The following is a 12,022-nucleotide window of genomic DNA, read 5'->3' as shown; positions in this document are numbered from 1 at the left end:
TGTCAGTACCTTAACACAGCGTTTCTGTTTCCTTGCTCCAGTCTTTCTGCCCTTATCTCAACTTAATCATTCCAGCCAGATTAATCTTCAGAAACACCCCTGCACACATTATCCCCTGCTCAGAAATCTAGGAAGGCTTCCTACTGCTTTAAGAAAAAAACACACAGAAACCTGAATGTCTTCACTGGCAATAGAGGGCACCAGCAAGCTTGACATCACTGCTCACCATCTCAAGACCCAGCTCAAATTCCACTTCCATACTAATTCCTGTCATTAGTCTAGACTCCACAGGTTAGCCCAACACAACTATAATGCAAGCCACAAATGTAATTTCAAGTTTTTTCAGCCATACTGAAGTTTTACAGTTGAAATTAATTTTAATATACTTTAATTTAACCCAATATATATGTAATATTTCAACATGTAATAATTACTAAATTGAGATATTTTACTTTTTTTGGTATTGTCTTTGAAATCCAGTGTGTATTTCATATTTACAACACATCTCGATTTGATCTACTTACGATTTCAAGATGGAGCTCCTGGGTACTGTAATAGCACAGAGCTAGACTCTCAAATCAATGCTTCCGAATGCAGAGCATTGTGTTCTGCCACTCCCAAAGTGCAGGTTGGCACCACTCTATTTTTATGTATATGTCTTAGGCTTGATTTTAATGGTATCGCCAACCATTTAGCCTCCCAGACTAAAAACTCTGGAGTCACCCTCTTACCACCAAATTGGCTGCCACCAGTTGAATCCTATTTGACATTTCAGAAATGTCTCTCTGACATCCTTTAACTCTCCTACCCCAATTGAGGCACTCCTTAACCTTACCTGAATGATTGCAACTTCCTCTCACCTAGTTTTCCTGTTCCAAGTTGATCCTCCATACACAGCTGCCATCTTTTAAAAATATATATATACTCATGGCCCTTCCTTGTGCAAAGCATTCCATGGCTTCCTCCTAACTATTGAATAAAATCTCAAATCTTTGCATTCCAGTCCTCCATGCAGGAATGACCTTCTCTCGAATCTAGTAAATTCCTTTTGACCCTTCATGACCCAGCTCAAGTATTTACTCCTTAATAAAGCTTTTTTGGTGTCCTAAGGTAGTTCTTTACTTTAACCTAGCACAAACTGGGGACAAAAAAAAAAAAAAAAGAAAAAAAAACTACTTGTTGAATGGATACTGAATGCACCAAGAGTAAAGGTGGTCACCTTTGTATCGCCAATACCAAGCGCAGCACTCAAAGCAACATAAATGTGCAGAGGCTAGGAATGAACGCTAACCACATCATAAACGCCTTCTGGACAGTGTTTCATTGCAATTATCTGTCACGATTCCTTGCTCTCTCTCTCTCAATAATGACCCTGCATGTCGATGACAGCTAAGGGGAATTCTGCAAAATGCAAGGGGAAAGGAAGGGGTCCTGGTGGGCGCCTGAGCTGGATGCGGAGTCTCTTCCGGGTCACTTCCAGAAGAGCAGTGATTTCCTCCTAACAGGATCAGCGGGGGTGTAAATTTAAAAAAAAATAGGAGATGGGCAATTGATAACTCAGGTCCGCCAGGTCACAGGAGCTCAGACTTGCCAGGGGTATGGCTAGTCCGACCTCCTGTTTACCTCCTGTTGGCTTAGGAGCCTGTAAAATAGATGGAAGGTGGCTGGGGAGCGGGAGACACGGAGGGTCGAAACAAATTTTAACCAAAAAGGATGCCTACTTTATTCCCAGTGCTTAGTAGCCTCCTGGTCTCTCAACCCGAGACGACGGGGAAACCCGGAGGGGGAGGCTGAGAACACGGCAGCCACGAGGCTCAGGAGCCAAAGCTGGCGTCGGATCAACTCCTCCAGCACCGCGAGCTGCAAGGCGCAGGGAAGCAGCCAGAGGGAGGGAGGGAATCGAACGGACGGCCACCAAAGCCCGGGAGCTTCAGACCCCCGGAGACGTCACTTCTCTTTCCCTCGCTGAGCACTTCGGCCAAGATCGAGCCGGACAGTCGCCTCCGAAACCCCGGAGCCCGTCCCGGCGGAGGCTGGGTGGGAGCAGACTCTCCGCAGCCCAGGGCGCCCCCTCCCCCATCCAGAGGCTCACTCCGTTCCTCGCCCGCACTTGCCTCGTCCGTCCTCCCCCCCAACGCCGTCCACTGCCCTTCCCAACCCCTAGTTGAATCGAGGTTCGAGAGCGAGGAAAGCTGGCGCCCGCTCAGCAGCCGCCGTAACGACCAGGCCGCAGAAGCTCCGCCATGGCGGCCGCCATCTTGAAATTGGAGTCGGACCTCATAGGCGGGGGGAGACCCAGGGCGATACCATCTTCCGGGGAGGGGTGGGGACGAAATGTAGGAAAGAGACGGCCCTTACACCAAGTCTCATCACCTGAGACCTAAGCTTTACTTTTGAAATAGTTTTTAATGTGTTAGCGCTAGCATAAGTATGAGAAGAGTTGAGTATGGAAAGGAAAAAGAGGTATGATATCGCGGCGCCCCCCCCATCTTGGAGCGGGCGCTGCGAATGGTGTGTCTCAAGGCCGCGGCTTCCGCCGGCGCTGGAGGCTGGACGCGCGACTGCCCTTGGTGTTGGGGTCGGGCTGGCACCGAGGCCGCAGGTGGGTCCGGGGTCGACGCCGCGGGCTTCTGTTGTGCACGCAGCCAGGGTGCGCCCCTCGGAAAGCCCTGGACGATGGAGTGGGGGCGGGGAGGAGAGGTTGTAGTCTGGGTCTCCCCGGGCTTCTTTCAGATCAGAGGAGACGAGACCAGGAAAGGGAGGTGGGGGTTCCCTCTGGTGCACGGCTGGGCCCATTCCTGCCGTCTCGTGGCTGTTAGAAAGGGGCCTCGGAGGCTGTCATCACTGGGACACGTGTTGTTGATCACGCGGGGTCCGCCCCGGCCGACCCGAGAGGAAAGCGGCGGGGACCCCATGCTGGGCTGCAGCGGCGGGGGAGCCTCTCCTTCGTCCCCGGTCCAGCGTCTGCCTTCCTCGTTACTCGCCATTGGAAGCAAACCCCGCTCTCTCTCGTAAATCTCAGACCCTCTGGAGCCGACCATTCCACAAAATGTGCACTTGGTATATAAAAATGTAATGTTTGCTTTGTGCTTAGTTTCTTGGGTGTATGTGTCATTAAGACAGGTGACGTCAAGGAGTTCAGTTTCTCCACGTATCCAGCGCTCTTTTCCGTCGGCTAAGTCGACACTTTTTGATCAATACATATAAAATGCTGTGGGGAATAGTTAGAAAGTAGAAATGTGTGTGTGTGTATGTGTATATATACATATATCCATCTTTATTTTTCCAACGTGAATTCGGAGTGACATGCAAAAATTCACACCAGATAGTTTCTTTTTAGAAGTTAAGCGGGAAAATTGGGTTGAAGGAAAAATAATATGTACTAGGGAAAATAAGATGAAGTGAAGAATTATATAAATATTTACCTCTGTGCTTACTGTAAGAGACAGTAAGCACCAATAAAGAGCTTGGCTCGAGGAGGCAGACTGCCCATTAATCCCAGCTCTGCTACTTGCTGCATCTGTGACCTTTGACAATTAACCCTGGATTTGCTCATCTGAAAAAAAAATATGTCGACTGCATTGGGGACCTTTATTAATGAAAACGTGTATAGTACTGTGAGGATTACCTGAGTTGTCATTAGGAAAAGCGTTAAGAATAGTGCCTTACAGAGACTGCTAAGTCAGCTCTTTCTAGAGGTAGGCAAAACCGCTTGATCTGTTACATGATTCCTTGAGTCCATAAGATAAAAACCAACTCGTTTTGTTTATTGTTGTTTTTCCCAGGGATACCACGCTACTCCCAGTTCTGAAATAAGAGCAAAATTTTTCTTAAGAGTTTTCATATAAAGAAGACACTAATACAGGGTGTGCAAAAGTAGGTTTACAGTTCATAATGCAATATATTTCACTATATATTACTGAAAATAATCAGTAATTAAAAAAATAATGCAAGAACAAACTTTGTTTCGCATTCACAACTGTAACTTACTTTTTCCCACCCCAGTATGTACGGTGCCCTCATGGGCACCCAGGCGATGTCCCTCGTCATCCAAACCCAGGCTTGTCTCATTGGAGCCTGTCCCAGGCCCTCCCTCTCCTTTATAAATCCCTTATGGTCTTGGGCCCATGACCAAGAGCTGGAAAGCCTGTCTGTGCTCCCTCTCCTGTCCATTCTCCAAGAAATCACCCTAGCTCAGTTTTAAGTCCATAAATCTTTGTCTTCCCTGGTCGCCCACTCGCAGTGAAATACACAGGAAAAGTATGTTCTGTGCTACTGCTCCCAAAGCCCATTAAATTGTAGATTTTACAATTGTAATATGAAATACCTCTGGGACTAAGATTTGCCATTTACTTCTTAGGGATGGAATCAGGTTTCCTTTGAGGTGGTTGAATCCAACTCTGGGTTTTAAATGTACAGAATTCTCTTATCTATCAGTCCCCCTGTCTTTACCGGGACTCTCGGGACTCTCGTAAGACCTTTATTCAGCAAGAACCTCAGGGCTTGTACGGTCACATCTGCTCAGAGTAGAGCCAGCAAAAGTAGCTTCTGGCCATGTTGGAAGAATGCCAGTAGTAAGTGGCTGATAGCCCACAGGTGGTCATGGGCTGAGAGTCCCCAAGTACTTTTTTGCTGGTGGTGAAATACAAACAGTATATAACAGTTATGCTGACGATATGCTCCCTGACCGGGAAGCGAACAGTGACTCCTGGTTTATAGGTTGATGCTCAACCACTGAGCAACACTGGCCGGGCTTTTGCAGGTAGGATTTATACTCTCCATTTCTCTGCATTATATCGTCAGATCACAGATGAAAATAGGGAAATTACAATTTCCGTGCTAATCATTGTCATCTATATAATCTTTATCAAGTAGATTTTAAGTAGTATACTACATTCTGATGCCAAGCAATTTTTAAGAGGCTTATGCTTTTCTTTTCTTTTTAAATTCTCACCAGAGGATATTTTTCCATTGATTCTTAGAGAAAGTGGAAGAGAGAGGGAAAGATAGACAGAAACATCTATGTAAGAGAAACACATCAGCCCTAGCCGGTTTGGCTCAGTGGATAGAGCGTTGGCCTGCGAACTGAAAAGTTCCCAGGTTCGATTCCGGTCAAGGGCACATGCCCAGGTTGTGGGCTCAATCCCCAGTGAGGGACTTACAGGAGGCAGCCGATCCACCATGATTCTCATCATGGATGTTTCTATCTCTCTCTCCCTCTTCCTTCCTCTCTGAAATCAATAAAGATATATTTTTAAAAAGAGAGAGAGAGAGAGAAACACATCAATTGGTTGCTTCCTGCATGAGCCCGACCAGGGCCCGGGCCGGGGAGGAGCCTTCAACCAAGGTATGTGCCCTTAACCGGAATCGAAGCCAGGACCCCTCAGTCCGCAGGCCGACACTCTTATCGTCTATCCACTGAGCCAAACCGACTAGGGCAAGAGACTTATGCTTTTAATATCTCTTCCTATATTCAGGACTATCTCCTGTTTCAGATGCAATTTAAAAGATATTTCAAAGTCAGTTATATTTCTGAATTTTTATTTTTTTTTTTAGCATTCAGGATGAATTTAATTCAGCTTGTACGTGACCACTGGGTACATATACTTGTCCCTATGGGATTTGTCGTTGGATGTTATCTAGACAGAAAGAGTGATGAAAAGCTAACTGCCTTCCGGAACAAGAGTTTGTTATTTAAAAGGTTAGTTTGGGCATTTTTAAACCAACAATTAGCCAGCTTTTGGAAGTATTCTTAGTATCATATACGACAAAAATAAACAGAAGGGGTAATGTCCATACCCCAAGGACTTAGATTTAAGTTATATTATTTTGTAGTCTTGTTGTTTAATGATTGCATAAAACTGCATGATTACATTTGGAATGTAAACAAGTCTTCAGCTTATGATCACACTATTTCAGATTTTTAAAAAATCCCCCTTTTTTGGAATTCAGGGTACTTTTTAATATGGAAACACTGCTTGAAATTAAACCAGCCCCCCAAAGCCTACTTTATATTCAGCTTTCACGTATATTATGATATACCATCTTACTTAAGTCATGGTGTAGCAGAAATAAATGGTGCTGTGTGGCTTGGTGATCTGTTCTCAGCAGCACAGCCTGAGAGCTTTAAACTTGGTAGTTGAGTGACCAGATGGCAGCTGGTAGCCACCTGGTTCCATTGTATCTGGAACCGGCTCCTCTGACAGCAGGGAGCTCGAGATAACAAGGTGGGAGTCTGCCCCTGCATGTGCAGCTGGGCAGGAGGAAGCTCAGAGGACGAGAACTGAGCAGCAGTCACAATCACTGCAGAGGGGGTTCACAGGCAAGGATTTCAGGAAAGATAAAATGAGCTGGAAAAGGTCTAGAAACAATAAATAAGCTCATTGAGCTTTTATATGAAGACAGACTAAGAAATTACAGTTTAATCTGGAAAAATATAATTGAAAAGACAGTAAAGGTTTAAAATCATGAGAGAATAGAATATGTTGGATCAACATAAAATCTTTTAAATGGGTTAATTTAATAGAGTATAAAATACTGAATTTATATTGTTCTGACTTTCCCTTTTTTTCCTCATAAAAGTTTTACTTAATACTTTTTCCTTTCCTTCCATTTTTCTTTCCACACAGAGAACTGAGACCCAATGAAGAAGTCACCTGGAAGTGAAGGCTGTGGCTGAATTGCAGAATGGTCACATTTTTTAAATTATCAGAAAAATAAAAAAACTGAACAATTTGGAATGTGGTCCTTTTAATGTCAAAGTAATCTTTCACATTTCAAGTAATGGGTACACTAGCTTTCAAAATAATTAGAGTGTCTGGTTGTGTACATTGATGTTAACTTTACAACTAGCATTTAATTTTCTGTTACTTATTTTAGATCACAGTAATATTCACGTAGCCAATTTTTTCCTCAGATATTTTTCAGAAAATTATTTTCAAACCATGTGCTTCAAAGGAGCTTTAAAAGGAGGATGCTAAGATTTTATTTGCAATAAAAAGAAATGATCTGTTGATCCAACAGAGATGAATTTCAGGTTCATTGTCCTGAATAAAAGAAGCCAAACAAAGAGCACACACACTAAATGATTTCATGTCTATAACATGTTAGAAACTGCAGACTAATCCAGTGCAGAAAGGGGTCGGGAGGAAGAATGACAAAGCGACACATGGAAACGGGAATAGTACTGTATGTTAGTCTTCCTGATTGTGGTGATGGTTTCATGAGTGGCTATATACGTCACCTGTTAATGTTCAACTACCTTTTCTTGGGAAATTAGTTTTAGATTGAGTATAGACGTAAAATTGCAATGAAATAATACACCCTGATTATCACTGATTCTTGTCGGAACTCAAGATACAAATTGACACAAATTTTAAAATGTCAAATGTTAAAATTTCTAAGCTATTTGGTTTTTAGTAACAAAATGCCCGTTTAAAAGGTACAGTGTTGAAAAAGACAAATGTCTGCACTCTCACTTGTTAACAGTTCTAATGAAGTGGGTTAGAGAAAGGCTGAGTCGTTCAAGGTGACATAGGAAGTACTAGCAGTGCATGTATTCTGTCTACCCTGTCTCCAGGAGCCCTCCTGATTAGCTCTGTAACCTCTCCTACTGAATTATTGTGATACTCTTGCACCAATGAGTCAAAAAGAATTCATGCATTTATTCACTGTTCTGTACCAGCCCTTGAATACATAAGGAGTAAAACTCTGATCCTCAAAAGCTGAGTCTAATGGCATGTAAAGTCATAATTCCACCATGATGTAGTAACTGCTTTAATACAGGCATGTGCAAGGCATGGTGATGGCACAAAGGGCTGATCATCAGAGGACTCTTGGGAGGTCAAGGGGAACAGCTGGTGTGACTAGAGCAGAGGGAATTCAGGGAGATAAAGCCAGACGGGTGGTTGGTCCAGATCACAGAGCTTTTTAAGCCAGCAATGGGAAGCCACTGAAGGATTTTTAATGGAGTAAGGTTTGTATAATTATTCAAAGATCCCTCTCTGTATAAGCTCCATGGGGATGGGACCATTTGTCTCTCATGGTTGTCATCCCAGAGCTTGAGACATAGTAGCACTTCATTTGTTAAATGAGAGAAAAGCTGGTGAAATTTGCATTTCTGAGAGAACACTGACAGCACTATGAATGGAACATACTGAGACTGAAAGCAGAACACCAGAGATGCTTGGACTGGACTGCACAAGAAATCAAGAGGGCTTGAACTGAGTAGCAATGAAGAGGGAGTGAGGAGTGAAAACACAGCAAGTATTTGAGGACTGACTGGAACAAGGGGTGAAGTGGAAGAGTTTGGGAAAAAATCAAGAAATGATTTCCAGACACCTGGCTTCATTAATTCATTTGAAAGACATCAACTACTAATCAAGAATAAAACTGTAGCCCTGGCCAGTATGTCTCAGTTGGTTGGGCATCATCCCGTGCATGGAAAGGTTGCCAGTTTGTTTCCAGGTCAGGGTACATGCCGTGGTTGTGGTCTTGATCCCCAGTAGGGGTGTGCAGGAGGCAAGCTGATCAACATTGATGTCTCTCTCTCTCTCTCTCTCTCTCTCTCTCTCTCTCTCTCTCTCTCTCTCTCTCTCTCCCCACTTCTCTCCCTTTTCCCCTTTCTCTAAAAATCAATTTTAAAATCTTTAATTAAAAATAAGTAAAACTGTATACAGTGAAAAGTCTCTATCCTACTCTTATCTCCTATTTACCTAGTTCCTTTTCCACCTCAAACAGGTTAACCTCTGGGCTTCCTGTGCATTCTTCCAGAGATTTGGATTATCTATATGCACACACCTACACAACACACACAATACATGTTTCTCTACATGGAAAGAAAATCAGAAAAAATGTTTTGGATATTTTTTCGCTTCATGAGACCATGATTTGTTTCCCCAGTTGAGCCACAATTCCTTAAGAACACAGACTGTTTTCCCAATACCGTACAGGATTGTGGACTGCACGGAGAGACGTTGAATAAATGGCGACCGATTCCTCCCCTGAACACCTGGGCCTCACTAGCAGCTTCCATTTCCTTACCTCCCACTGCTCCTTCTGTTCCTCTGAACCCACACTCACCAACGTTACGAGTGGTCCCCATAGCAGCAAAATTTAGTGGGCCCTTGTCCTTATGTAGCAGGACCTACTGGCAGCAACATGGCTGCTCCCCAAAACCTTCCCTTTTCAGGGCTCTTATAATATTACATGCTCCTGCTCTTTCTCCCTTCTCCTGGGCCAGTACTTCTCTACTCTCAGGGCTCTGATCTAGATCCTTTTCTCAGTCTCTTCCTGTTCCCAGTTGGTGATTTTATTCACACCTGTGCTGCCAGTCACCTTTTCTATGTCAACAACTCCCTATTCCACAACTGAACCAGCCTCCTGCACTCCAGATCATACGTATATACTAGAGGCTGATGCACAAAATGTGTGCAAGAGTAGGCCTTCCTTCCCCCTGCTGCCGGCACCGGCTTCCCTCTGGCACCCGGACCCAGGCTTCCCTCAAAGAGGGAGGTCCTGCCCACCTGCCGCAGCCCACCGGTTGGTGGCCTGGGCCTTTCTCTTTGGGGCAATCATGGGGCGATGGCCGGGCCCCCGACCAATCGCATCACACGCACCAGTGGGTGTCATAACATGGTCGTCTGGAAGGTCGTTCAGCCTAATTAGCATACTACGCTTTTATTATTATAGATATCCAAACATTATTCAACATAACCACGTAACCTGGCTTCAAGGTGCAAGATCTCCTATTCTACACCATCAGCTTCATCAAACTCTTATGATCTCCAGCCCTAACTTTACTAGGGCCACTGTCAGATCCCTCTACTGACATTGCCTTTTCAGTGCCTGAACACATAACACTAATAACAAGGTGTCTGGATTTGGACCCCAGCCCAGAACCTTGGACACTGTGCTGTTCATATCCCCTCTGTCCTCAGTTTCCTCACGTGTAAAATAGGGATAATAGTGCCTGCATCAAGCATTGCTGTAGTAAATTCATTAATATATGCAGAGCTCTTAGAAAATTGCCTACCCTCCAGTAAGCCCCATCTCTGTATAAATATTGACTAATTCTTATACATAAGTGCTAGGTACTCGGGGTGGCAATGATGCCTGTTTCCTTTTTTTTTTTCTTTTTTTTTTCTGTTTCCTTTTTAATATATATTTTTATTGATTTCAGAGAGGAAGGGAGAGGGAGAGAGAGAGATAGAATCATTAACCAGCTGCCTCCTGCATGCCCGCACTGGGGATCAAGTCCACAACCAGGGCAAGTGCCCTGATAGGGATTCCAACTGGTGACCGACCTCCTGGTTCGTAGGTGGATACTCAACCACTATGCCATGCCGGCTGGGCGATCCCTGTTTCTTAATAAGGCTTTCAGTGGGGGTAGAAGAGAAATATATTAAATAATTATAATCAGATATGATAAGCAGAAAGTACGAAGTACAGTGGAAAACAAAAAGAACCTAGAACCTGGAAGGTCCTTAAGAATCCATAGCAATGGGTGGGAAGTGGAGAAGATCCTCCAGACGGCAGGCGGCGCTGCAGCACCCCCTAGCCTGCCAGCTAACAGTGGATAGGAGGACGCGTTACATAGGTCACGTGTCCCCGCTTTTACCGCCCCGGCTTTCACTCCGCTCTCCTCGCCACGTGACTATCACCCTCGGTGATGATTGGTCCGCGCGACACACGTGGCCAGGGGCGGGCCAGGTGGGGCGGAGCCGGGTGGGCGGAGGGGTGGGGCCGGGACGGGGGGCGGAGCAGTCGGGGGTGGTCTGTCGCGGGGGCCGTTGGCTCCAGACAAATAAACATGGAGTCCATCTTCCACGAGAAAGTGAGTGTCCGCGTTCGGGGGCACCTGCCTGCGGCGCCGGGGCGGGCGTGGGGCGGGGTCTTGCCATCCTCCAGAGAGCTGGGTGGGGCTCGTGGCGCCCCCATCCCGATCTCGTGGGGCGGGAAGACCTTCATCGGGAGGGGAGCTTCACGGAAGCCCCCACTGCACTCTCTTCGCCCCCTGAGGCCCGTGCCCGTGCCCGAGGTGCCCGGGGAGCCTGGGGCCTGGGAAGTCCCGGGAGCCGGGAGGGAGTGAGGGCTGAGCCGTGGGCGCCGCGGGGCACCGGAGACGGGGTGGCACCGAGTGGGTTTGCTTCTGCGCGTCCCCTCCACTTTCCGTGGGATCCCTTCCCCAGCCCTTTCTCCCCCCGCTCTCCGTAGGTTGTAGCTCGGCACCTCTCGGGCACCTCCCTCGAGCCTTCCAACTCTTACCAGTCCTACTCGCGGCAGAATTAACTTTTCCTTCTCCAGGCTCCTCAATTTCCTATTGGAATCTCCCCTTCACTCAGCTCCTTGGGGTTGTATTCAGGTCCTTCTCCTGCACCAGTTCCGGGAGGCTCGGGAGTGCAGGGAGCTTGGCTCCATCCCATGGAGGGCCTGACATTTAGGAACGTCAACAGGGAAGTCGTCACGAGAGTTTTTGTTACGAAAAGGTTTGGGTTTGGTTTCTTGAGGTTTCGTTTCGTTTCTTTCGGTCGTCCCATCTTTCCGGATGGGAGACCAGTTTTCTCATTAGGTATCCGGGGGTGGACTGGAATGAGAGTGTGGTCCGCCCCGCCTGTTTTGTTTTGATTCTTCGATGACCAGGAACTTGAAAGATACTGTTGGTGGCACGCGGAGAAACTCGTGTTTTCCCACATGCAGTTAGCTAGCTATTTAGGTTTGAGTGGAACCTTTGGCACCGGATACCTTGTTTCATAAGAGTTGCACGTTTTGAACGGGTTGCTGGAGAGGCTTTTCTTTAGTAGGAGAAAAGAGGTTTTTGTCTTGTTAATTACTTGTAAATGATCACTTATCTATTTAAAAAGATTCACACACACCACCATCAAGTAAAGCAATCAAATAAAGACTAAGGAGGCAACAGCATACATCTAAAGTTGTTAAATGGAATGCTTTTCTTTTAAAAAAATATATTTTTATTTATTTCATAGAGCAAGGGAGAGGGAGAGAGAGAGATAGAAACATCAAT

General features: G+C 45.7%; 3 protein-coding genes across 4 annotated transcripts in view; 2 read left to right on the top strand and 1 right to left on the bottom strand.

Moving 5' to 3' along the window:
* The window catches only part of CPSF2 (cleavage and polyadenylation specific factor 2), a 28,984-nt gene extending 26,721 nt beyond the window's left edge, over window positions 1-2,263 (bottom strand). The window contains exon 1 of one of the 2 annotated variants that reach the window (XM_079769077.1): window positions 2,115-2,263. The gene's annotated coding sequence lies outside the window, so the exon portion shown is untranslated. Of the gene's footprint in view, window positions 1-1,721; window positions 2,078-2,114 lie in introns of those variants that run through there. The other variant, XM_079769078.1, reaches the window with a different exon arrangement.
* A 205-nt stretch (window positions 2,264-2,468) lies between these two features.
* On the top strand, window positions 2,469-6,919 carry NDUFB1 (NADH:ubiquinone oxidoreductase subunit B1). The gene is made up of 3 exons (XM_079769535.1): window positions 2,469-2,602; window positions 5,557-5,701; window positions 6,630-6,919. The coding sequence occupies exons 1-3, from the start codon at window positions 2,509-2,511 to the stop codon at window positions 6,664-6,666; spliced, it is 276 nt and encodes a 91-aa protein (XP_079625661.1). The 5' UTR covers window positions 2,469-2,508; the 3' UTR covers window positions 6,667-6,919.
* Window positions 6,920-10,759: 3,840 nt separating this feature from the next.
* Window positions 10,760-12,022, top strand: part of ATXN3 (ataxin 3) — a 36,058-nt gene continuing 34,795 nt past the window's right edge. Inside the window, exon 1 of the mRNA XM_079768122.1 lies at window positions 10,760-10,834. Within this exon, the coding sequence (XP_079624248.1) occupies window positions 10,811-10,834 (24 nt within the window). The 5' untranslated portion in view covers window positions 10,760-10,810. The remainder of the gene's footprint in view (window positions 10,835-12,022) is intronic.

Source organism: Cnephaeus nilssonii (genome assembly GCF_951640355.1).
Source record: "Cnephaeus nilssonii genome assembly, chromosome: 4".
NCBI classification, from domain to species: domain Eukaryota; kingdom Metazoa; phylum Chordata; class Mammalia; order Chiroptera; family Vespertilionidae; genus Cnephaeus; species Cnephaeus nilssonii.
The sequence above is the reverse complement of the archived record's forward strand: the minus strand, read 5'-3'. Positions and strand labels throughout refer to the sequence as shown.